Source organism: Pimephales promelas, chromosome 24 (assembly GCF_988280905.1).
Source record: "Pimephales promelas chromosome 24, fPimPro1.hap1.1, whole genome shotgun sequence".
Classification (NCBI taxonomy): Eukaryota; Metazoa; Chordata; class Actinopteri; order Cypriniformes; family Leuciscidae; genus Pimephales; species Pimephales promelas.
The window spans coordinates 4,763,420-4,788,619 of NC_142792.1; the positions used below are offsets into that span (position 1 = coordinate 4,763,420).

Here is a 25,200-nt window from a genome sequence, read left to right on the forward strand (position 1 = left end):
CCCAGTTATAATTTCACAATATGGATCATAGTGCATTGGATTTTTAACTTTTGCCATTGAATCAAGTAGGCTACCATTTAACATTGCACAACTGAAGCTGTTAGCACTGATATCATATCTGAATAACTGATAGGGAGGGGTGTCACTGCATATTCCAACTTTCTTAATTGCAAATATTTGAATTTGTGCAATCATTTATATATAAAAAAAACGATTGCCTCCAGTTCATCACATGGTTGTTTATCAAAATGGTTGTGAATTAATGTCTTATTTTAATGAGCAAACGTTATTATCAAAATAGTTCATACTTAAACATAAAATAACATTTTATATTTAAAAAATACTGTGAGTTTGAACATTAAAAAAATAAACAAATAAATAAATAAAAACAAAGCATGAATCCCACAAACAAACAAGTCACTTGCGGACTACAAATCCCTTCAAACCCGTTATCCTGAAACTAGATCACGAGACTACATGGGCGTATTCTGATTGGCCTCTCTTTCTCACGCGAGGTACGTCACTTTGAAACGCAACGACATCCAGAAAATCCAGCCAGCTCGAGTCAGTCAGTCAGTCTTCTGGAACGGCAGCTCCTCTCCGACAAAAACACTCTTGAAGGACAACAGCCCGTCGCTTACATAAACAGGTGAGCAAAAATCTGACATCCACATGTAGGTGTTAGAATATATTTGAAGGTGTTCTGACTATATGTTTGCGCTAATTAAGTTGTTTATGTCAGTATTGCTAGCCGACTAGCTCTCGTTGCTACGTTGCCTGAAACGGTTCTTCTATTGTTTTTAAGGTTTTTCTTAAAAGGAATTAAAATTTTAATTATTCAACAGACCGGAATAGTACCACAGACGCGTCTTAAAGCTTATAAAGAGCGTGACGAACGCGAGGAGATAGAAGTACGTAGTCTAAATCCCGTGCATTAGTCACTTTCAGACTTGTTTGTGTCAGTCTTTGAGAGGTGAGTGTGACCACTGGGTCTTTTGTTTGGAGTTTTCATCTTTCTGACTTGTTTTTTCCTAATTTTTATATGCTCGTAGACAGTTCTCAAATTTCACGTTCTTACTAGAGAGATGACAATAGAAGATGTTTTTGTTTGGGTTGTAAACAAAACCACTTCCATTTAAAGGGACCGTTCGCCAAATTTTAATATTCTGTTACGACTCGTCCAGATGTTTTTGCAATAATAATATGTTATGCAGGATGACAATCTCAATCGCCATGTGTTTTTCCAACACAAAGAAGCGAATTTTGACTACTGCTGTCATCCTGCCAAAGATCTACGTTTGTGTTTTTAATGAAAACTGAAAGTCATAGAAATTTTTGTTTTGGCTTAAGTTACCTTTTTTAATAACTGGATAAAACTGAGAGAGGTCAAATGATGATGGACATAGTGGGTGTATTTTCGGTATACTGGTAGTGGAATAAAATAATTAAAAACCAAAGCAGATGATGTTTATGGTAATCATCAAAGTGTGAAAGTGTTTTGACAGCTCACTGTTTATCTTATTGACTTCATCACCACTGGCGTTTCTGACCTAGTTTTCTACTTATAATATATATATACACACACACACACACACCTCAGCCCACTTCACTATTTCAGGTCCTCTTCAATGTCATATTTCCATCCAGTCAGATTGTTATTAGTTGGATTGACCAATATGAGTTTATGCCCTCAACTGATATGTGTTATTTTCAACTTTAATTGGTTATGTTATTATTGTTAATAATTTCGGGTCTACCGATGCCACTGTTTGGTGAGTGTATAAACACCAGTTACTTCTATTGTTTGAATAATTTCTCTAATTATTTTGAGAAATTGGTGATGGTGCAGTGTATAAGACACATGCCTTTGGTGTGAGAGACCCGGGTTCAAATCCACTGTGAGACACCAATGTGTCCCTGAGCAAGACACTTAACCCCTAGTTGCTCCAGAGGCGTACGACCTCTGACATATATAGCAATTGTAAGTTGCTTTGGATAAAAGCGTCAGCTAAATGAATAAATGTAAATGTACATTTTTACATAATCACATGTTGTTTTCAAGTGATATAGCAATTGTGTTGCAATTTATCATAAAAGCAAGTTAAAGACAGTCTTGTGTTCACTAAATAACTTTCTCATAATAAGTTCTTAAACCATGTTTTTACTGTTGTAGTGAAATAATCATCTAGTTTTTATTGTAACAAAAAACAGTAATAAAAACGAATACAAATAATTTTTGCATGTACATTAATGGATGCTTAAACATAATTGTATTGGTCATAAAAACAATCATTTGATCTCTATAGTTGCAACCAGCATGCACTGTATGTTTTTTTTAATAGCCTACATCTCCATAACTATCGGTATTTTTTTGTAGTAAGTTGAGGCCTTGTGTGTCACACTTTGAATATGTTCCAGGACAGATAGTCATCTTAAAATAAATTGGTTGTCATGGGACTGAAGTCTTGCCCCAAGCCAGTTGTACTTTCACATGACTGGCAGATCCTCTCCCAAAGCAAAGTTCATGCATTGGATGAATGCTAAATATAATAGCGTAGGGATCTCTACTACTACAAAGTGGATTTGTTTTTTGTATTTTGGTTGTTGGCAAGGGCACCCAAATAGTCTCACATCAGCTATAAATATAGCCTGTGCTTGTCAAAGCTCCCTGCCATCATTTAAGCATCTTAGACCAAACACTTGCCATTTCAAATTGACTTGGCCTGTCTGTGCATCGAGCAAGTGTAAAGCACTCTTTATACTGTCGTCTCATTGGCAATCACTGTATATTACTATCTGTAGCCATTTAAAATTAGAGGCAACCACTGCATCACGATCCAAGATCCAAACAAAAATGCTACATGCATGCTGATCGGCCAAAAAAAACAAAAAAAAAAACATCCGGTTCAGATTTATGATGACTGGTGCATCCCTAAATACCAGACAGTGGTACCATATAGAGATTGACCTAATTATTTATTATAATTTATATTGATGTTTTTTTTTATGACCAAAGATGTGCCCAATAACTGATGTACTAGTTGAACTAATTTGGTATTTCTGAATTTTCATATTAAATAACAAAATAATCATTATATAAACTATTATTAATAATATTATTACTATGCCATTATTTTTACTCAAAGTTTTTTGCAGTTTAAATGGTGGACTATGCAAACAATGCGTAGTTACTTTGCCATTTAAAGCTGTTTTATTGTGGTGTTGCATGCCGTTTATTTTGCTATGCAATTTATTGCTATACTCCAATAACATATTAACTAATAACCTATTGAGGGGAAAGTGTTCACGTCGGTCAGACCGATTATCAGTCCGTCTCTATTAGTATCAGCAGGAGTTGTGGGCCTCCGCAGTGTGGAAAGACACCTTATCAAAGAGGCTGATTGTGTGGCACTGATCCACAAAGCAAACATCTTTTAAATGGCAGGGGAACTGCTCAACTCCTGAAAATCTTTATTGATTTGATTTGCTGTGTAGTCAGTATGAGGACATAAACTGTTTAAATCCAAAATACTATGTGCTGTGCAGCACATCAGCATGTCATTCCTCACTTCCCATAATCTGAACAAGGTGGGATGACGTTGCCAAGACGACAGTCTTCTCTGGCTCATCCTGTTTGTGTAGATAATATACTGGAAAGCTGCTCAGTAATCCATGTAATTTTGCCTTAGTTTATTCATTGTGACACCAGCAGTTTCTTTAGCCCATTATGGTGAATTGGAGATCTCAGTTTGACCGGTCATACTGGTTTACACATGAGCTGGGCCTGTGTCAAAGCAAATGAAGCATTTGACAATCTGGTATGACTGTGCGTGGCACATGGTGTGGTGTGAAGGACAGGTTAACCTCTTTCTGCATCATGACTTGTTGCTACTATTATCCAGTGTCAGATAGTGATGCACAGAAAATTCGTTTTGCACATATATATATATATTTTTGTCTGATTTCAGCATTGGAGGGCTGATGTGGATTTTATGTTTAAACTCGGATGAATTATAATAACATGTTTTTTTTTCCACATATGCATGTGTGTGTATGTTATTAAGCTCAATAAGCCACGGAAAACAGACAGCCGCCTCAAGTTGCATGCAATTCAGAACTCTTTAGCGGCGTATTGCGCTTGATAATATCTGTCTTGGTATGTATTCACGCAAACATTTAGTTTTGTCTTAAGTGAACGCAAACGTTTGAGAAAAAAAAAATTGATGTGCAACATTATGTCAGATCTGTGCATTGTCTTTTTTAATATAATAAACCTGCTGCTGCCTGCTCATTAAAGTTGATCAAACAACAAAAGAGAGAGGGAATCACTCACTGTTCTTGACTGAGTAACTGTTGAAGCCGTAATAATAATCCATTTATTTGTATGCTTATTAATACACTAAAGACTATGCAGTGATTATTTTTACATTTGATTATTCAATTTCTGTTTTATTTTTGCTTGAATGCACAACTACGTTGTGATTATTAATAAAAGAATTGGAGGAAAAGATGCATCGAAAATCGTTTATATAATCAAATCGTGAGGCACACCTCTAATATATAGCCTATAATATATTATTAGAAGTTTTGATGATTTTCCACTTTACTCTCTCACGAAGGGCCTCTTCCTCTGACAGAAGTTCAGTGCTGCGCTGCTGTTTAGCCCTGGTCTCATGACCAACAGAACAGACGGCACACCCCTAAGCTCTCCGTTCACTCGCTTACACTGTCACATGACACACACACACCCGACTGCTGGCTCCAACAAATGCTTTTGTTTGGGTTTGTCCGTTCTCTCACTTGTTTTGGTTTAGAAAATTTTTTCCTTCGGTCTATAATCCTCTGGAAAGCGATATCAGATGTTGCAGCTGTGTATTTATAAATGCGTCCTGTGGTACACAAAGTAACGTCACATCTAGAGTCAAGTGGACATGGACATTGAAACTGCGACACAACTTACGATTGTAGTCCTACAAGCTCTGTTTAACACATTAGTTAGCTCCAGTGTGGTCTTCTTGTTGAATATGGCTGCAGGGTGTCACTGAACTCAATGTAGGCTACATTTCTGTTTTGTGGTAGTAAAATTATGATTTGTTTGTTTTTCTTCTCTCTCTTCTAATATTTAACATTTTTAATTAATTATATTTAAGTAATTTTCTCATAATTAAAGTATACAATTTGTACTGTTTAAAAATCATTATGTCTACTAGATTACACTGTCCCCATAAAACATGAAAACCCAATGTGTGTGTGTGCAATATTATAAAAAAAAACAAATTAAATTCATTTAATTTAAACAAATTAAACAAATGCAATTCTCAGCAGTCGCTATACAGATTATGAGTCGCGTTTTTCACGCGGTTGGCAAAGCTCAGTGTTTTTCCTGAGGTTCATCTACTCCCAAAACATTAAAGCTATTCTATGCTACGGTTCCATGAATCACCACTTTTACTTTGAATTTCTGTGTGTGCGTGACCTTCTGTAAACCGAGAGGTGGATCCAGTATAGATTTTCACGAGTCAAGCGTAATGCAAGCATTTCTCTGTTCAATTTAGTTAGTCATCGAAGTAGCACATGTGACTGTGTAGTGTGCAACATGTCTGGCAGCCAAGTGCTTGTCTATCTGTAGGTGTCCGTCTTAGTCTCTCTCCTTCCAGTGTAATAGTGACTCATTTCCTTTATGTTCACACTTGAACAATGGCTGATGCCACAAAGTACATCAACAGTCAAGTGGACATGGACACTGAAACCTTCGACTCATAACTTATTATTGTAGTCCTACAGGCTGTTTACTGTTCTTCTTTTTGCATCCTACTATAGACCTATGTAGCCTGTTCCTTTTTAGTTCTGCGCTTATGTTTTTTATTTTCAGAGCAAGAAGGTAAGATCTTACGGAGTTATGAACGAACCACTTGTTTTAAACTCTTCCCGGTCCACTGATGTTTATGACAAGTGCTCCAAACATTACGACGCACATGATAACTTTTGTTCAAGAAGTAAATCCACTTCACCTGCTAATTACTCTTTGACAGCGATGCCATAGAAATATATAGATCTACAGCAAAAATGCGCTTGTTTCTCTGGCACTGAAGGTCGATTGGGCTGTCCCCTTTTCTAGAGACCTTTCCAAGAGTCAGTAAGGATGGACACATGCCTTTTTAGGTTTTGTAGAATCTCCACTACATCCCTCTCTTTCTTGAAACCTTAGATCCAGTTTAAAGTCTGGTGTCATGAATCAGTGACGCTTCTCTGGTGCGTTTTGACACTTCTTGCTGGTCCAAAGCACAGTGTGAAGACTGCCTCCCTTCGAGAATGAAACTTGTCTTTGCAGATATGTTTCTTGTAATTGCTGACATTCCCGAACTGTGACAATTTAGAGCTGAAAACACAGAAAAGTCAGATGGCAGCTGGTCAGCTGTTTGAATGGCAAACAAAAATCAATTTCAAATGTCATTTCCTTTTTCCCTGTTTCCCTGTATTCTCTGGTAAGCACTTTTGCTGACTGGTGTTTCAATTGATTTATTTCTTTCTCTGTTTTCTTCTGTGGTAAAAGACTTAGCTACACAATGGAAATTGACTACCTTTCTCTTTGGAAGTGCATTTTGCTCATGAAAAGGCCTATTGTCACCAATTTTCTGTGTAAACTTTGTTTCCTGGGATTACTTTGTTGACTGTGTGTTGCACAGAAAAAATCCAATCTGCTTTTTTATATCCAGACTTTAAATCATTTCAGAACTACTTCAGATTTTTTATTCAAATTTCAAAAATAATCTCATTTCAAACCCCTTGTATGCAGGTTTAAAGATCAGCTATTTTGACATTCAGACTACAAAAAAGTCGGATAGCATGATACATTGATTTTGTTCACTTTCGAGTCTCGACAGCTATAGGTTTGCATGCGAATATGACACTCATGGGGGAGTTAAATGAGGCCAGAGCCTTTGAACAGGCATTTATTAAGTGAACATAATGAATGAGCTGATAATTAACCGATAATGACTTGTTGGCTCCTGCCCACCCTATGGATGGATGGATGATTATATGGAGACATTCAAACTATTTGTATCAGTTTTCACCTCGGGCACAAAACAGTAGTCCATGGGAGCAACAGGGGTCAGTTTCACACTCCTACAGTGTCACATGATACCGAAGCAATTGATGTGACACCAGAGAGTGCTGAACTTAAGAAGAAAAGGGCATCTTCATGTTTTTGCCAAACTGGACACAGACCACCTTGCAATAAGAGCTTCAAGCTGAATCTGGTTTCCTGGCTTGTGAACAGACTGCTGTTGCCACACTTTTCATTTACAAAAGGAGTTGAAAGTCTAAACAGATGATCGCTGTCAGTTTCACAGCTGTGACTGTGAAGCCTCTTTTGCTTCTGTGAGCTTGGCAGACTGCTCAAGGCTTGCAGCTGAGATCAACTCAAATTAAACACACTTCAGACTGGCCGAGGGAGTTTGTTGAAGGAGAGGGCTGATTTTGGTCAAATGCTGTAGATGTGGCGTAATAACCAAGCTAATCTCTATTTCCTCAGTCAGAATGTGGATGCAGATTGCTTAGAGATCCTAACTGGCCTTGTTAAAATATTCCCTTTATCATATGATGCTTAAGCTTTGCGATCTAAAGCTTTCTGGCTGGCATGACTTCAGATATGCAGTGACGCTGAACCTCAGGTGACGGTTTTAAACTCAAGTGCGCTTGCGTGCAATGGTGCGAGTAGCCTGGCAGGACCGCAGGGGTTGCAACATCTGATTGTGGTAGGATGAAAGTATTGCATTTTTAGCTTGGATTAAAGTTTTATTGGTTCTTGCAGAGACATTTTTCGACAAACCCCGTTATGTACTAATAGGCAGAATCGTTGATTTCAAAATGTGTTGTGAAACAGGATTTATGAATTTATTGAGAACTTAACTCCATCTATAATAAGCCCATTGTGACGTTACCTGTTTATGGAATCAACCAGATGCATAACTTTAGTTCAAGTAGTGAGTTCTTTGTGCCCATTACACAAGCATGATGATTAACATGGGCTTAATATGTACACTATGGTTTAAACGTTTGTGGTCAGTGAGAATAATAATTCTTTGAGAGTCCCTGAACTTTTGAATAGTAGTGTAAAATCCCCCCAAGCATCTCACTTGGATATTTAATGTTATTTCTTATGTTTTCACCAGGTCCAGCAGTGAGTCTTGTGTTGTGCTGTGAATCCACAGAGGACTGTTTTGGAGTCAAGCGTCCTCTTGGTCCAGTTTTATTAAGAAAGACCAGAAGCAACAGGAAGCAAGCTGGACAGGGGGGAGGTGAGGGAGGACAAGGCCGCCGCCTTTGTCTTGAGACACAGAGTCTGCACCAGCAGCGATACCGACCCCACCCACACATCAACTTCAGATGACCAGGACACCATGAGTACTAGTGCAGATCACAGACCACACGACCCCACACAGAACAGGGTAAGTGCAGCACACTGTATTAATGATAAACTGATGTATCAGCTTTAATTAAACCTAATCACTCTTGGCCAACCACCCTACTCCTAGATATTGGCATTAATATAAAATCGAATGACTACCATCCTGTTTGTATTGGTAGTATAACAAAACAAAAAGCTATGAGAGGAAGCCCATTACTATAATTTCATTGTCAATTAAAGGGTGTTTACATTTATTCATATGGCAGACGCTTTTAAAGCGACTTACAAATGAGAACAATAGAAGCAGTTAAACTAACAGTAGGACAAGTATTATGACCCCTCTCAGTTTCATCTAACACAGTCCATGTAATTTTATTTATTTTACTTTTTTATCCAAAAAATAGAATAGAAGAGATGCGTCTTTAGCTGTTTCTTGAAAGTGGCTAGACTGGCTACTGACTCGTCAGCTCTGGTTGAGTTAGGCAGATCATTCCACCAGCAGGGAACAGTCACGGTAAAGGTCAGAGAAAGAGATTTTGTGCCTCTTTTAGATGGTACCACAAGACGACATTCGCTTGCAGTGCGCAAGTTTCTGGATGGCACATAAGTCTGCAGTAATGAATTTAGGTAAAAGGGAACAGTGCCAGTGGTTGTTCTGTAGGCAAACGTCAGTGACTTGAATTTAATGCGAGCGGCAACTGGCAACCAGTGCAATTTTGTGAGGAGAAGAGTGACGTGTGTGCTCTCTTTGGCTCTTTAGGCACAATGCAAAGTGGAGTGCATAGCCTTGGTAAAATCATGAGCGCACAGATTTTAGTGTTTTCCAGGAGTATGATGCACTAATGTACACTAAAACCAATAAAACTAAAATACACTAATGTTTATAAATTAATAGTAATAAGCAATTCCGCTGACAAGTAATGCAGTTTATTAGTCTAACTAATAATTTTAATGGTTTGATGCAATGTGCACATTAATAATTAATTTAAAGTGCAGTCACAGGTGTTTGTATGTTGGCGGTTTCATAACAGATTTTAGACCTTTTTAAAGGTTTATAAACTGTGCACTCATCTACGCCAAGGGATATGAAACCTGCAATTCTTTTCAGCCACATTAAAGTGCATGTATTTAGATCACAAGTAGCTTATACTGGTTGCATATAAATAATTCTCAATCAATAAGATAAGTGCACTCACTTGAGAACTCAATGGACTGTTTATAAAAGCTAATGAACTATTAATGAATGCTTTACAATGACTGCACACAGTCTAATTTGCATCTGAAGTCCATTATGGCCCCAGAGACCAGCTAAATCATTATTTGAGGTGTAGTGTATAGGAGAACGGCATAGGGATCCATGTACCTGTGTGTTATTTGTTTTTGTGAGCTATAATTACTTATCACAGTCCAATAGAGAGAGAGTCTGTTACTCTCAGAGGAGTGTGTACGGGTTTAGAAGATTATCGGGAGAGAAGGACAGTTGCATTAAACTGTGCACGAGTTGTCCCGTTCGTTTATTTTGATGTTGCTTGTTTATTGCTTGGTTTTGAATAATTCTTATCTAGCTAGCCTACATCTTATCAGCTACATTACACTGATACGCAGATAGTGTTTGCGGGTTTAGAGAGGACATTTGCATGTCGGTGCTATCACCCTCTGTTATTTGCACGTATTCAACAGAAGCATGCACAATGGTTGTGTATTGTGTTATTTGACTCTGAGAACATTTGTGTCAGTCCTTGTGAGCCACGTGGGGGTTGGCTGCCAGGCTGTGGTGTGGTCGGACAGGGCAGGTGTAAAACTATCCCATGCCCATAAGGGAGCAGACGGGCCACTGGCTTTTTGGGTTAAGGTTGATCCAAGAGAACAAGGCCAAGCTGATGAAATTTTAAACAGGCCTCAGGACACTGTAATAGACACTGTTCTGTGTTTGTTTTGCATCATGTTTCTGGTAGACGGGGTTACATTTTTGTGTCTGCAAGCATAGTGCAAACACTATTTAGGACTCCCCTTTTTGTGCAACTAAGAGAAATCGTTGTAAAATTTAATGAGGGTTTGATTGAACTAAACACCAATATACAGGAGAGACTGTGGGGTGTGTGTGAGCATACCTAGAAAATGAGATTCAGCTATTTTCCCCCGAGTGTGCCATAATTGTCCACGTTCACACACTGTAAAAAAATAATTTTCCAAAGTTGTAAATAAAACATCATTGGGGTATGTTTTTACAAGAAAATACTATTTTAATTTTCTAGTTGCAATTTTTATTTGTAATTGTTTGTGCAATTTACAATCACTCTCTGAGTGAATATTATTTCTACGCTATTTTTTATGTTCATAACCTGGTGTAGATTTAACACCTTTGTCTTATGTCTAAGGGTGAATATCTGGAAAATATATAGGTTAATGTAAAAATGCACTAGAGGAATATATTTTCCCTTACTGGACCAATCAGATGAATCTTTGGGTGAGTTGGATTTACAAATGGGATATTGGGTTTAGTTTTAGACTTTTTAAGAAAAATAGGTTTTGCATATCTTACTTTTCACCGGGAATGGAGCCGAAGAAGCTGGAATGGTGTTAAACACAACAAACAAACAAACAAACAGCATGTATAGTTCATACACTTTAATGCAACATGTTCAATTCTGCCTTTCGGTTTTAACACTAGAATATGTCGCATTACTCTCGTGTGTGGCCAATGCTACCCTAAAGGAATATTTTATGTTCCTTATATGGTTTACATTTTGACTTACTGCTGAAAAACATTGGTTGATATGAATGCAGTGGCCCATATGTTGAGCCTGTCTCTTCTTCTTGTCAAAGCATGCACTGAAGCTCACTACTCTAGTACAATTACACCTGTTAACTTGGTTATAGCCAGGTCAAAGAACAACTGCCAAACACACCTGCTTTCATGCAAGGCTGAAAGATGCTAGAATGGATGATTTAAGTTTGATGTAAAGCTACAGTGGTTTATGTTAGTTGCATTGAAAATTCGATCTTCAGGTTGCATTGTTCTTAATGAAAGGGGGTTGATGCCATCTGTTTGCGTTATGCTCTTTGGTGTTCCAAAGGTAACAGGTTGTTTTGCTCCAATCCGGAGCCCTGCCTTGGTGCTATGGCAACAGTGAAGTTAGGTGATTGGTTTTCGTATGGTAACAGCAGAAAGACTGGAGATCTATCGGCTCCACAAGGTCAATTTTTAACCAGGAACTACTTAAGTCTGTTGATTTGGAAGACTCAGATTTTTTTTTTCTATTAATGGAAGGATAAAGTTGAACTTCTATCACTGTAAATCACTCGTTTTTGATGACGTCATGTGTGTCCTCCTTATGCCATGGTTTGCACTCCTCCATCTGGTGAACTAAACACAATTAACTCTTCAGATGACTGACCCTAATAACTTAGTCACCACATATAGTCAGATCCTCCCCTGGTGCTTTCCAGATTGTGGTTTTTCTCTGCTACCGCTTGTTCTTCTCTTTAATCAGAGACATGATGTAATTCATTTCACCATCAACGTGTAGCCTTATTGCAGTTGGTCATTTCTGAGGAAATCAATGTGGAAAGAGTACATTAGTAAAATGATCACAAATAAAGCCTTAATGTCTGGAAATCCCATGGGCTTGGAAATTTGTAGACATTCCCAAACTATTGAGTTCCTAAATAAAAGTATTTGTATTTGTTATGGATTTTTTTAATACCAAAGTGATCAGTGTTATTGTAATTAGTTTGATCATTCCCATATCTGGAACTCCGGAAGAGAGATATTTTCTCTAAAGTGCTTTTATTAATTCCAGCTGCCTGTCCCTAAGGATTTGCAATGGTTAAAAATCTGTTTTTGAGTTCTGTCTCTTTGCATACGAAGTGAAAGTTTGAGTCAGCATCACATGCGCGCGGCAACACGGGTGCTGGGGTTAGTCAGTATAAAGGTCAGTTCCTAATTGAGCAAGAACATGTTCTTTCAATGTGCCAAACATGTGCTGTATATAGCGCTGAAGACAAAGGAGGATTAAGAAGAATGGATGGTCAGAGGTCTGCCGACTGTGGTCTTGAACAGGTTGCTATAAGGAGAGCAGGGTGACAGAACAGCACAGACAGTAGGATTCTGTGAGCGAAGATGAAGGACATTGTCTCCCTGGAGAGGCGGTTGAAAGTTTCTTGCTCCCGTAGGGTGTTCGTACCTAAAGGTGCTGGTTACAGTGACTTGAGGGCATAGATGCCACAAAATTTGTGTTTATGCACAGAGTCTATGTGAATTGTAAACTTTGAGTATGAAGGCAGTGTATATCAGGTCAATCTTACTGTGACAAAGGGTATCTATGTGTGGCACTTAAGTAAGCAATAGAGGAAAATATGTCCTGAAGAAAATGAAAACATTTAAACACAATGTTGTTGTTGTTTTAGGTACATCCAGTCATGTCATATATTTTCGTGCCAGCCTGAAAAGATTGTTATCAGTCACAGATCGTGCTGGCTAAACCTGCTTGGCTGGATTGCATTCTGCTTTCAGTGAACCAAGGACAAATTGTTGTTTTGCAGGACAAATGTGTGCAAGTTTGGGGCAATGTGATAGTATACCGAGAGGGAAATGAACTAAACATGTGGCTGAGGACTTCAGGAACTTCTCGGATGCTTGTGCAATCACAAGTCCTGGGGTGCACATGCAATCTTATCAGTAGATTTTGCTTAACGTTCAGTTCTGTTGATCCATGACTGACCTTCAAACCCTTGATAAGCTGTCAATGCTGAGATATGGGACAACTGTATCAGATGGAGGACTTTCCTTTAAAAATGACACTTTGGGTTTAATAAGACATGAATAGTTTTATTAAATAAGGACACGTTAAATTCATTCAAATTGACAGCAGGGACATTTTTAATGTTACAAAATATTCAAATAAATGCTGTTCTTTTGAACTTTCTATCAATTACATTTTATATACATATATTCAAATACAAAGGGTTATTATAAGTTGTAAAAAAATTCCACATTTGATCAAATAAATTCTGCCTTGGTGAGCATAAGAGACTTCCGTCTAAAACATTAGCTTTTTTGTATGTGTTTATCATGCATCTGACCATTGCTTAGCTCAAATGTACGTACAGTATGTTTACTTTGCAGGAAAGCGAGGGGAAATGAAATACCTCACCTCACCCGTGTAATAAATGTTCTGGTTCAGAGAATGTTGTTGCTGAACTGTACTAAGTGAGACTCGTGGCCCTCCCACTGAGACTATGCAATTCCAGAGGACAGTTCCAGGAGTTGAAATGTGCAGGATCATATCCCTACCAAACCATGTGCCAAACGTTTGCTGCTGTTGTCGTCAAACACGTGCCTATGTCTCAAAATATCTCATGATGTCTTTCAGAGTCACCTTTGAGTGCTGTGCATATGTGCTACATTATTTTTGTATTCCCCGTGATGAGGTGCCAGCATGCTTGCCATAAATATTCTGACTTCTCAAACAGCAAGAGCCTGTCTATTGATGTTTGAACAGCATTTACCATCATGACTGCTTACACTGTTGACTTAATGAGGTCATTTAATGATGGAACATGTCTTTACATGAACCTTTACAGGCCCGACGTGATAAAGCAACCATGAGTTTTTGTACTTCGCATCTGACCCACAAGACTTTTTGATAGGCAATTGGTTTCTGTTTTAGACATGTTTATTACATGGTTTATGGCAGCATTTTGCATTAAATGTTGACAGAATAATTAATAGATGTTGCAACTGGTTAGAACAACACAATGTTTTAATTCATCTATAACGTAAGAGGTTTGATGTTTAAAAAAAGAAAATCAATAGATTTCAGCAAAGCAGTTCTTTCGGGTATTTGGTTTGTGTTTTTGAGCACCGTTTGAGCTTGGCCTTGCCCTCTTCTGTAGCTCACACGTGATCTGGCTCTAATTTGACTTCCAGACATGGGCTGGAATAGAATATGACTCGCACTAATCTCACACGAGACCCCAGAGCTGACAGAGAGACCAGCTGGCCTCCTGCAGAGACCCTACTGTACGTGTCTGACTTTTAGCTGAAAATACACACACAATCTTGCATTCATTCCTGATCAAAATAATTTACTGATGAAGTTTAACATTTTGTCTTAAGAGTGAGTCTTTTAATGGAAATGCATGACTTTTCTTGTTTTTTTGAATGATTTCTGAAGGATCATCATGTCTTAATACTGTCTTAATATAATTTATCAAATAAATGCATGCAGCATTGGTGTGCACAAGAGAATTATTCAAAACATAATTGATCTTCCTGACCACAAGTACCTGGCAGGGTACTGTGCCGTAGTATTTAATCATTGCTCTAATATATGCAGAGGTTAACAAATCATAACAAATTTTATAAATCTGGACGTCATAAATCTACAGGAGCAATAACAGCTTGTTTAATTCTAAGGGTCAGAGAGACCTGGAAAATGATGTGAGACTGAATTACAATTATTTTGGTCCTAAATGCCTTGACTAACATGCATAATGACCATACGAACTGCTTTATTGTCACCATATGTGGTCTCTTGTTTCTGATCAGTTAAGGAAAACTTGACCTAAACAAAGCTTTTAAGATGTTGGCCGTGTTCTTAGGTAGCAGGTGGCGTGGGTATCACAGCTGAGTCATGCTAAACCCAGCAAATCAGACAGACTGCAAGTCATTTAAGCTTGAGTGAACATACTGAAGTGTTTAAGTGGACTAGAGTACAATGTTGCATTGAAGTAGCCTATTTTATTTAGAGTTTTTTTTTTTTTTTTTATGTTTCCCCATCCGGCTCCATACGAAACCTACATGGTTGTTTTATGAGGTGTTGAGCCAGTTCTTTTTCTGTGTTTACTCCCCCTTTCCTTTACACAGACAAGTTGTCCCAGCTGTGTTCCCAGCTAACAAGCAAACTGTTCAGGAAAGTGATTATGGTACTTGATGATCTCTAGAGAGAGTCATTACATCCAACCAGTCAGTGCACGCAGTGAGCAAAACACTGCAAATCTCTATTACTCTAGGATTAAGGCTGGGTGGGATGACCAAAATCTTATTACAGTACGAGGCATTTTATATCACAGTAACAGTATATATCTCAGTGTAGATATTTTTATCAGAAATGCAGTAGAAAAATCATTTAAATATTAAATAACCATACAGTAATACGGCCTCGCTGGGAAAGTGTCGACGTTAATGAAAGCTGAAAACTGAAAGAAATGTTATCCTATGTGAGGACTTGCCATTTTCTTCCTTCTGGAAGATTCAGTTGCAAAGAGTGAGAAACTGGTCGTATGACTCTGTTCACGCATGCCTTTCTGAGGTGTGCACATCGTGTTTTGCAGGCTTATTTGGTTTTGTTTAGTTTTCTTTCTGGGTGTGTTTGAGTATTCCTTAAGTGACTTATAAGAAGAAAACCATAGCTGAGGAGTTAATTTTATTTCACGCCCTCCCGAACATACTCAAACTGGAGAATCAACTACAGCATTTATTTACAACAGCAGCTCACAAAGACGATAAGATTGTCGAGTCCTCTCACATTCTTTCTTTAGCAGTGTATATAAGACTCATTTTTCACGTTTGTTTCTTTTTCTTTCTTTTTAAGCCCAGCGAGAGCTCTATTTTGGGCCCTTTTTTGGCATAAGTACCCTAAAAGGAACGCTTGATGTCTTTACCTCACATTCACAGGAAGCAAGAGTGGTATTTTTTTTTTGAGCTATGAATAGCACCCTCAAATATTTTCTGATTTAAAGCATTAAGGTGGAAAAACTGTGGCAGAGATCACGTTTCATATGCACACGTACTCTTGTAACGAGAGCAAACCGAACACTGTCACACTTCCAGAACACTGTCATGCTGGCAGGCATCAGAAGTAGGTTATTCATGCATTATAGATCCAGTTCTGGTTCTGGTTGGTTCCTCTTGTTGACAAGAAAGAAGCACAGTTTGCTGGCCGTCCTTATAACCGTGAACTCTCTGCTCACTGGTTTACTTGTCCTTGGTAGTGTCCTAGATTTCCCAGATAGATAGTTTGTCACATGAAAATAAGACTCTTAAAGTCTGCTTCACTTTATTGTACATTGTCTTTTGAGCCTTAGATATGGCTCTGGTTTCACCTTTATAGAATTGGCAGTGGATTTTTTTTTTTGTATTAATTTTTTCGACTGAATAAACTTAATCAAACTTCAAAGTCATCATGGTTAAATTGAGTGAAAGGGAATATTTTATTATAATCATAATTTAATGCTGACTTTTTTTTAAATGAATAAAACAATGTTATAATTCATAATTATTCTGTTAATAATAAAATATTGTATTAAAGGTTATTGTAAAAAAATAAAATAAAAATATATTTATTAAAATATAAAATTACATTAATATAAAATATGTTTTTTTTTTACTGTTTATAAGTGTATAAATTGGTGTTGTATTATTCATAATTTTATGTAAATTATTTTACTTGGTAGATGTCATCAATTCAAAATGTCATTTTTTTTTTTTTTTACTTCGAAGGCTTGTGCTATGTGTTGAGACGCCTTGTTTGTTGCAAAAATGCAATTCGTCTTTCTGTTAATTTGGTAATGTTGAATAGCTACTCGAGGCTGAATAAGTTTAGAAACCATTGAAGTGTGTCTATTTATGGACCAGCCTTAAAGCGCTGCTGGGCTAAAGCAAAAAGTGGGTGCAAGAACGCAAAACGTCTGTTTCTGATTTTATTGAGTGACTGCGCCTAATTATATAGCGAAAGATGTGGTTCAGATGCGTTCACTCGTCTGCTGTCATCTGTGTGCATTTACACTGTGTCAAAGCGGCACTGCAGTAAAACCTCTGCTGGTTGTCCACTGGAAGTGACGCTGACGCTCCTGCGTAGGGCCTTCAAGGTCATCTGTGTTTGTGCCTCTGCTCCAGTCATACCCTATTCTGTTGAGGACACCCTCCAGCTGTGTGTGTTTCAGTATCAGCTGAGGGAAAGGGGATGGGGCTATTCACAATGCTGCTTGGGAATTAGTACCAAGCTAATGCCATGTCAGCGCTGATTACCGAGATGCTGATTGTCCCACTGCCCTAGTCTGATCTGCTTAAGAGAGGCTTGTTATCCTGTCCTACTGAACAACACCTTACACTTTTACCCTCTGCGACCCTTTCTCCTTCTATCTAATCTGTTTGTTCAGCAGTTTGGGACGCATCCTTTTGCCGCAGGTTTGCCACAAGGCAAAGCCAACTTACTATTTATTCAACGCAGGCTGCTCTGGGAACCCATGCTTATTTCATTATATTTGTGAGGACAGTGCATAGACTTCCATTGGTTAATGATATTTTCTGTGACCATCACAGGAACATGTGCAAAACACTAGATTTAAATTAAGTGTTGTACAATTTATAAACCTTTTTAACTACTTTGGACCAGTTAAATGTTCTCTCTAGTCAGTTGTCATGATATCTATCTCACCATATTAGTGAGGACAGACATTTGGAGCACAGTGGCAGTGTTCTTGTTATTGTTAATAGTTTGTGTTGGTGATGTTTGCACATGCACCGTAGTGTGTTTAACATTACATGTTTGATAGACAAGCATATATATGCCTCTTGGGACTTAAATATGCGCCGATTGTTGGTATAAGCACATGCTGTGCACAGAAAGATAAATTGGAGCGAGTCAGCAGGGCTTTGGTTCTAACACACAATGTGCTGAGAACATGCCATAAGCAAGGTCGTACCAATCAATGCAGTATTAATTAAATTGAGCATGTGTGCATGCGTTAGAGAGAGTGCTCAAATAACCTTTTATTTTGGCCCTGAGTGTCATGTCTGGGTTGACTGGGTGTTTGGGTCAGGATAGTTTTTGAAAATCTTTAATATTTAGTGCAATATGTTTATTGAGATGCATCTTCGCCAAGAGGATTTTTTAAAATTTTTGAACCTGAATGAAATCTCAGCATTATTAGAGATGCTTATGAAATTATACTCTGAAACCTGACCTATTTGCTTTTGTGTTTTCAGTGTCTCGTTGCGAGGAGGGTGGTACATGAAAAGGAGGAAACGACAGAAAGAGAGGATGAGAAGGAAGAGGAAAAGAGCTCTGATGAAGGCCTTCTGCTACAGGCACACCACGCCATGGAGAGGATGGAGGAGTTTGTGCACAAGGTCAGAATCTCATCACACACCAACACACATGCTCATCAATGTCACAGCTGAGACCCTGCTCACACTCCATGTGGATTATCATTGAGTTAATATGTCGAGGGTCACACGTTGAGATTAAACAGATGACCTCAACGCACCGGACATGAGCTGAGTGCTCACAGCTGCTTTTGCACGAACATGCCACAGTCCACCAATACGGAAAACATCCCTGCCAAACCATACACCCATCTCTTGGCGCCAGCAGCCTTTATCTCCATCTTGTATTCAGAGCCTGCCATATGCAGAGGAACAGGAACTGAAAGCCGTCCTTTGTAGCGTGTGCTGCAATTATGTGCCCTATAAACCAGCTCAAGTTTAGTTTGCTTTTTGAGCCCCTTCCGCTTTAATGGCTCTTTCCTTCCTCTCTCCCTCTGGGGGGAAAAGCCAAAGCTCTCTATGTCGAAGAGCAAACAGTGCAAGATCCAATCAGTGCCATTCACTATCAGCACTGAGGTACAGAGTCTTGAAAGGAACACTTCTAGGAACGCAGACTTTGAGAACACATCTTGACAGATGACTGAAAGGCTCATCATGAGTGTCAAACATCCTGACCTAGATTCATTTTGACCTAGATTCATTCATGTTTTTTACAAGTCTTGATATACATGGAAATCTAAGAACAATTTTCAGCAGATACAGCATGTTCAGAATGTAGACATAGGCCTCTTTGCTGTAGTCACTGCATGTGTTAATCCTGCAGTCACGCCTATGACTGGTATGAATCGGAGTGGTTTTCGTCAGTCTTGTTTGGCAGAGTGATACTTCGAAACTAATGCCGCTTCTCAGCAGTTTCACCACAGCTGGTTATGAGAAGCTAAGCAACCTAGTTTTATGAAAACCACACAAGAGGAAAAAAATCCAGACGTAGTTCAGCATTAAAAAAAAAATCATGAGGACTATAATATAACAATTTTTCTATTCCTCTTTTGGACATAAAAAGTGCAGGTTGTGTGAGGGAGATAACTAACTTTGTTCAACTTAACAGTACTTGGTGGTTGAGGGAGCAGTAGACTTAAAATCAAATGTCTTTAAACCATATGTTTTATTATTCAGATAGCAAGCTATAAATTGCAGTGTATACAATAATATACACGCTTGTGTGCCTAGCATACTTCTGCCTAGAGTATTTCTGGCTCTCTGTATAATTTTTGCTTGGCCCTTAACTCATAATTACTTTGATGCTTATCTCTTGCTCTCGTCCTCTCTCACACACACGCATAGACCGTATAATTACTTTCTGAAGTTAAATGAGAGGGCTTTTCTCATGCCAACCAGTAATGCTGACATGAGCTAAGCGTAATGACATGTCAAAGAGTGGCCTGACATATCTATTTATTTATTTTTAACTGTAGGGTGCGCTTACAGTGATGCTTTTAATTTTGTGTCTTAGATGTGGGAGGGCAGATGGCGTGTCATTCCTCATGACGTCCTCCCTGATTGGCTAAAGGATAATGACTTCCTGTTGCATGGACATCGACCACCCATGCCCTCCTTCAGAGCTTGCTTCAAGAGCATCTTCAGAATCCACACGGAAACGGGCAACATTTGGACACATCTTCTGGGTACACACAAAGCATCAATTTACTTTTTTGAAGTCCTAAGACAAGAATGGGTATTGTTCAAAATTCTTGTATAACTGATGAAAGGTTTTGATCCACTTCAAATGTTGTCTAGTCAGTGTATATGGATACAATTTCATTTTAGATAATAAGCACTCCCTTTCAGCATAGTCCAACTCTGTGCTGCCACCTAGAGGAATGTGAGCATATTTCACACATCATGGGAAATGTAGAGGACGCTCATTCTAAACATAATAGACTCGTGGCCTAGATAATGAAATTGATCATGAGGTGATATGGTAATGTGCAGCTATTGATCTTCTACACCTTTGGACTAGTGATGTTGGTCTACTAGTAAACGTTTAGCTTTCTGATGTACTTTGAGTTCAGATCGATTTTACTCTTTGTACTTTAATGCATTTATTGATTTACAGAATTGACCTGTAGTGGGGAAGGGCCACTGTATAACTTTACAAATTATAAAATTAGCGTCAACACATTTATTTGCACATACGTTTTTACACTAACCACTATTTCTCTTGTGTCTTCAGGCTGTCTGTTCTTTCTCTGTCTGGGCATCGTGTACATGTTCAGACCCAATATGTCGTTTGTGGCACCGTTCCAAGAGAAGATCGTCATCGGCATGTTCTTCCTGGGGGCCATTCTCTGCCTCTCCTTCTCCTGGCTCTTTCACACAGTCTACTGCCATTCAGAGGGGGTGTCCCGTGTCTTCTCAAAGTAAGCACACGTAACACTTAATGATGATAACGTTCTGTACTTTAATCATTTATTAATCTCAGATGATGTTAATTTGTAGATGGTTCATTTTTAGTCCATAATGCACCACTAATGTTAATACGATTTCACACACCAACCAAGGATATTTATGTAAATCTATTCGGTTGTTAGGTCATGAAGGTTAATGGAAGTTCAGTATGTTTTCATATATGAACGAATCTCTGAGCCTCCTCTTTCTCGTTCACTCCTATCACAGGTTAGACTATTCGGGCATCGCGTTCCTGATCATGGGCAGTTTTGTACCGTGGCTGTATTACTCCTTCTACTGCTCCCCTCAGCCCTGTTTCATATACCTGATAGTGGTGTGTATCCTGGGGATCGCTGCCATCACCGTCTCGCAGTGTGATTTCTTCGCCACGCCGCAGTACCGCGGAGTCAGGGCCGGTAAGACGCTGTCTCACTCTGTTGTTTAAGAAAAAAAGCAGACTGATCGGTCATCAACTAGTGGGTTTAGCTGCTGTATGTTTTAGATCAGAGTAGGCTACAATTTACTTCAAATCCTGATGTAACACGTCATAACCTCTAGGAGTAGTGTAACAGGAATGTCTCAGGGAAAAAAAAACATCTAGCTTTCTGCCATTTGCCAGTGATGGGTGAATGGAGAAATTATTGGTCATAAAATGATATTTGCATTATTTTTATTGTTATTTTTACTTGGTGCTTAACGAGTGTTATTTTGGAGGTCTGGAAGTCAAGTCACCTTTATTTGTCATCGTTCAGTTCTCATACAACAGCGTCAGTATGGTCATATCAATAATATTGTTGAATACAATATTGTTGAGTGTCCCCAACTGAGCAAACCCATACATCAGGTTTCATCAAACCCAAATGTGACAAGGTGACAGAAAAAAAAAACATTGAGAGACACCAGGCTCAGTCGGGGGCTAGTTCTCTTCTGGCCAAGGAACGAAATTCTGTGTCATTATGATTCAGGCTGCATCACAGGTCAGAAATCAGATCGGTAGCATTCAAATATTCATCCAGTTCCTTTTGCTTGAAGATAGATTCATCACGCCGGTATGGAGCCAAAGCTGGCCATAGAGTCTCTTTGGAGGACCTGTCTGGTTCTCGTGGTCTTTGCTGAAGATCTGTGCGGACGGCTATCATGTAGACACGCCCTCTGCTGACATTCAGGGCTGCGTTTTGGTCGTGTCTAGGTGCAGGGCCACCATCTGATCTGGATATGGACCGGATCCGGCTGACTACGGTAACCTCGGGATAAGGATCAGACAGACGACAATTAGCGTAGATGCTATTCTTCTTACGATGTAACAAGTACATCAGGTGTTATGGGAAGTGTTCCTGGTTCTGGTTAACCTAATTTATGCAGCCTAACAATCATTTAATGATTTGAATAATGGAAATTGATCGTGTGTTATGTATATGCCAGGTTAAAGAGATGTGTTTTTAGTCTAGATTAAACTGACAGAGTGTGTCTGCTTCCCCAACAAGGCTAGGAAGACTATTTCAGTGTTTAGGTGATAGATTGGAAAAGGATCTACTGCCTGCAGTTGATTTTGATATTCTAGGCACCAACTGGCCTAAATTTTGAGATCACAATTGATGTAAAGGACTTTAATGCTTTAAGAGCTCTCTTAAGTACTGAGGAGCTAAACCATTTAGTGTTTAAGTAATTAGTTAGATTTTAAAATGTATGAGTTGTTTAATATGGAGCCAATGCAGTGTTGACAGAAACGGGCTAATATGGTCTTACTTCCTGGTTTTTAGTAAGAACTCCAGCTGGTCCAAAAACTATTTATTTATATAGAAACTATGTATTTCGTTAATTTTGTGAATTGGTATGTTTCGTCGGCACAAAGAAATATAATGTAATTACTTCTAGTAATATTGCATTACTAGAAGTGTCTAGTAATGCAATATAAACAGTTAAATTAATTCCTGCTCTGTCTTGTGTGTCTCAGGTGTGTTTGTGGGTCTGGGTCTCAGTGGAGTTGTTCCCACGCTGCACTTTATGATCACAGAGGGCTTCCTGAGGGCCACCACCATGGGTCAAATGGGCTGGCTGTTCCTCATGGCCGTCCTGTACATCACCGGAGCCTGCCTGTACGCCGCGCGTATACCCGAGAGATTCTTCCCCGGCAAGTGTGACATCTGGGTGAGTTGAATGTCCCTGAAAGTCATACACATAGTTTATAATACAAACTGAATGCCTTCTGTTTAAGATCTAACCTGTACCATGACATCATTTTGTCTACTGCAGTTCCACTCCCATCAGCTGTTCCATATCCTGGTGGTGGCAGGTGCGTTTGTGCACTTCCACGGTGTGTCCAACCTGCAGGAGTTTCGCTACACAGCTGGCGGAGGCTGCGCGGAAGAGGGCGGGGTGTGAGCCTTGTGTCCTGCGGTGCTTGAAACGCACCACTAGAGGGCGAGAACGTTCCTCTTACCTTTGCCACCAATAACAGCTCTGTTCCTCCTGCCCATGAAGGGTAAACCAAGAGGACAGCACTGAATGACGAAGTTACCCACCTTTATTATTATTATTTTTCTCTTTCCGTTTTTGTTTCTCGATTTTTGCCCCTTGAATAAAATGAGTCATGGGATAAGGTGGACAAGTTGAGGATGGTGATTCCTATGATCATACATTTAGGAAGAGGAGAGTTTTTGGCTTGGTCTATTGCTGTTTTTTTCTTTGTACAAGAGAAAAAGTTGAACAGACAAAACTCAAAAAAAAAAAAAAACAACAACAAAAAAAACAAGTGTGAACATTTCTTGGGGTGGGCCGTTAGCCATTTTAAACTTTTTCATGTAAATAAGATTTCTAAAATTTGGGTTATATAGATTTGTACGAAAATAAAGATATAAAAAGTTTTTAAAAAATATACATCATTATATTGTTTAACGCAGGGAAAAGAGAGAAGGTGTTATTCCAGATCAGTAAAAAGCCACAGTTTAAGTGGACAGATGAAGCGTCAGGCAGAAGCGGCCTTCCAAATGCCTCCGTGTGCCGTTATCCGAGCACGGCCGGTAAAAGCTATAATAAAAAAGCGCACCTGTAGGACAGTAGAACACCTTGTACCCGATGGAGCCGCCAGGATTCAGTGCTCACGTACTGCACGTCCTTCAACACACAGAAGGCCGCTTTCCCAAACTCCATTGTTTCCATCTTTAGTTACTTTCTCTCTTTCTCTCTCTGTTCTGTTTGTTCCCGTTTATTCATCTTTGTGGATGTTGATTCAACCTGGTTTGAAAAAAGAAAATAATAATAGATGAGACTTGCTGTTGTGAAGTACACAAAATCATACTCAAGCAGTGCAAGGATGCGTTTGTTGTGTAACGTTCTGTTTCATCATCTGTATATGATGTAATTTATTAAGAGTTTTCATGGAAACATTACGAGCTGTAATATTCCACATTAAACAAGGGCAATGTTTGTTTTCTCAGAGATTTTTACATTGATATTTATTTTAATTTTAAAATAAATTTAAAAAAATTAAAACACTCATAACAGTTGTTGTTCGTTTTTCTTTCTACTGTGATTAATTATTTTGTGCAGCATCAAATTAGTGATTTTAAACTGGTTCCAACATTTAAATCACAATCTTTTTTTTTTCCATTATATTATAATACACATTTTACTAGTGAGCTTTTTTTGAGGGCTCTCAAAAGTGTATTTGCTGCCTTTCACATTAGAGTTCAGGACAGTTGCTAGACTTCAGCACTTCTAATAAGTATTATTGACATCATAATTTCCTGTTGCTAAGGTAATCCATCATTAGACATTTGCAGCTCAGGTAATTGGCTCAAATCAACCTGATATACCTGGAAAAGCCCAACTAATGATTTGCACAGTCATGACCTGAAAAGAAAATGCTCAAGTAGTCTAACCCAGTGGTTCCCAATCCTGGTCCTGGGGACCCACAGCTCTGCATACTTTTGAGTGTGTAGCTAAAGAGTAGGCAAGGTTTGGGACATACTATCACGTCATCTTTATAACAAAGTTTAAGTTTTATGAGCTCAAATGGTCGCCTTGCTCTGTTCTGTGATGCACGTTTGTGACTGTCCTGTTCGAACTCGTTTATCAAAATGAATGAATCTTTTTCCAAGTCAATTCGTTTGTTTCGTTCGTTCAATGAACCAAATGACTCGAAAAAAGATTAGTTCATTTTGATGAAGGAGTTCGAACAGGAGAGTCACAAACGTGCATCACAGTACAGAGCAAGGCGAAGATTTGAGCTTATAAAATGTAAACTTTGTTATTTATTTATTAATTGAGTGATTGTTTCGCTTGA

At 38.6% G+C, this 25,200-nt stretch overlaps 1 protein-coding gene across 1 annotated transcript; it reads left to right on the plus strand.

The window, feature by feature from the left end:
* The first annotated feature begins 387 nt into the window (after window positions 1–387).
* On the plus strand, window positions 388–23,652 carry adipor2 (adiponectin receptor 2). The gene is made up of 8 exons (XM_039667785.2): window positions 388–649; window positions 8,178–8,453; window positions 18,408–18,551; window positions 19,981–20,152; window positions 20,701–20,887; window positions 21,144–21,331; window positions 22,870–23,063; window positions 23,169–23,652. Exons 2-8 carry the CDS (start codon window positions 8,406–8,408, stop codon window positions 23,295–23,297), a joined length of 1,062 nt encoding a protein of 353 aa, XP_039523719.1. The 5' UTR covers window positions 388–649; window positions 8,178–8,405; the 3' UTR covers window positions 23,298–23,652.
* The last annotated feature ends 1,548 nt before the right edge of the window (window positions 23,653–25,200 follow it).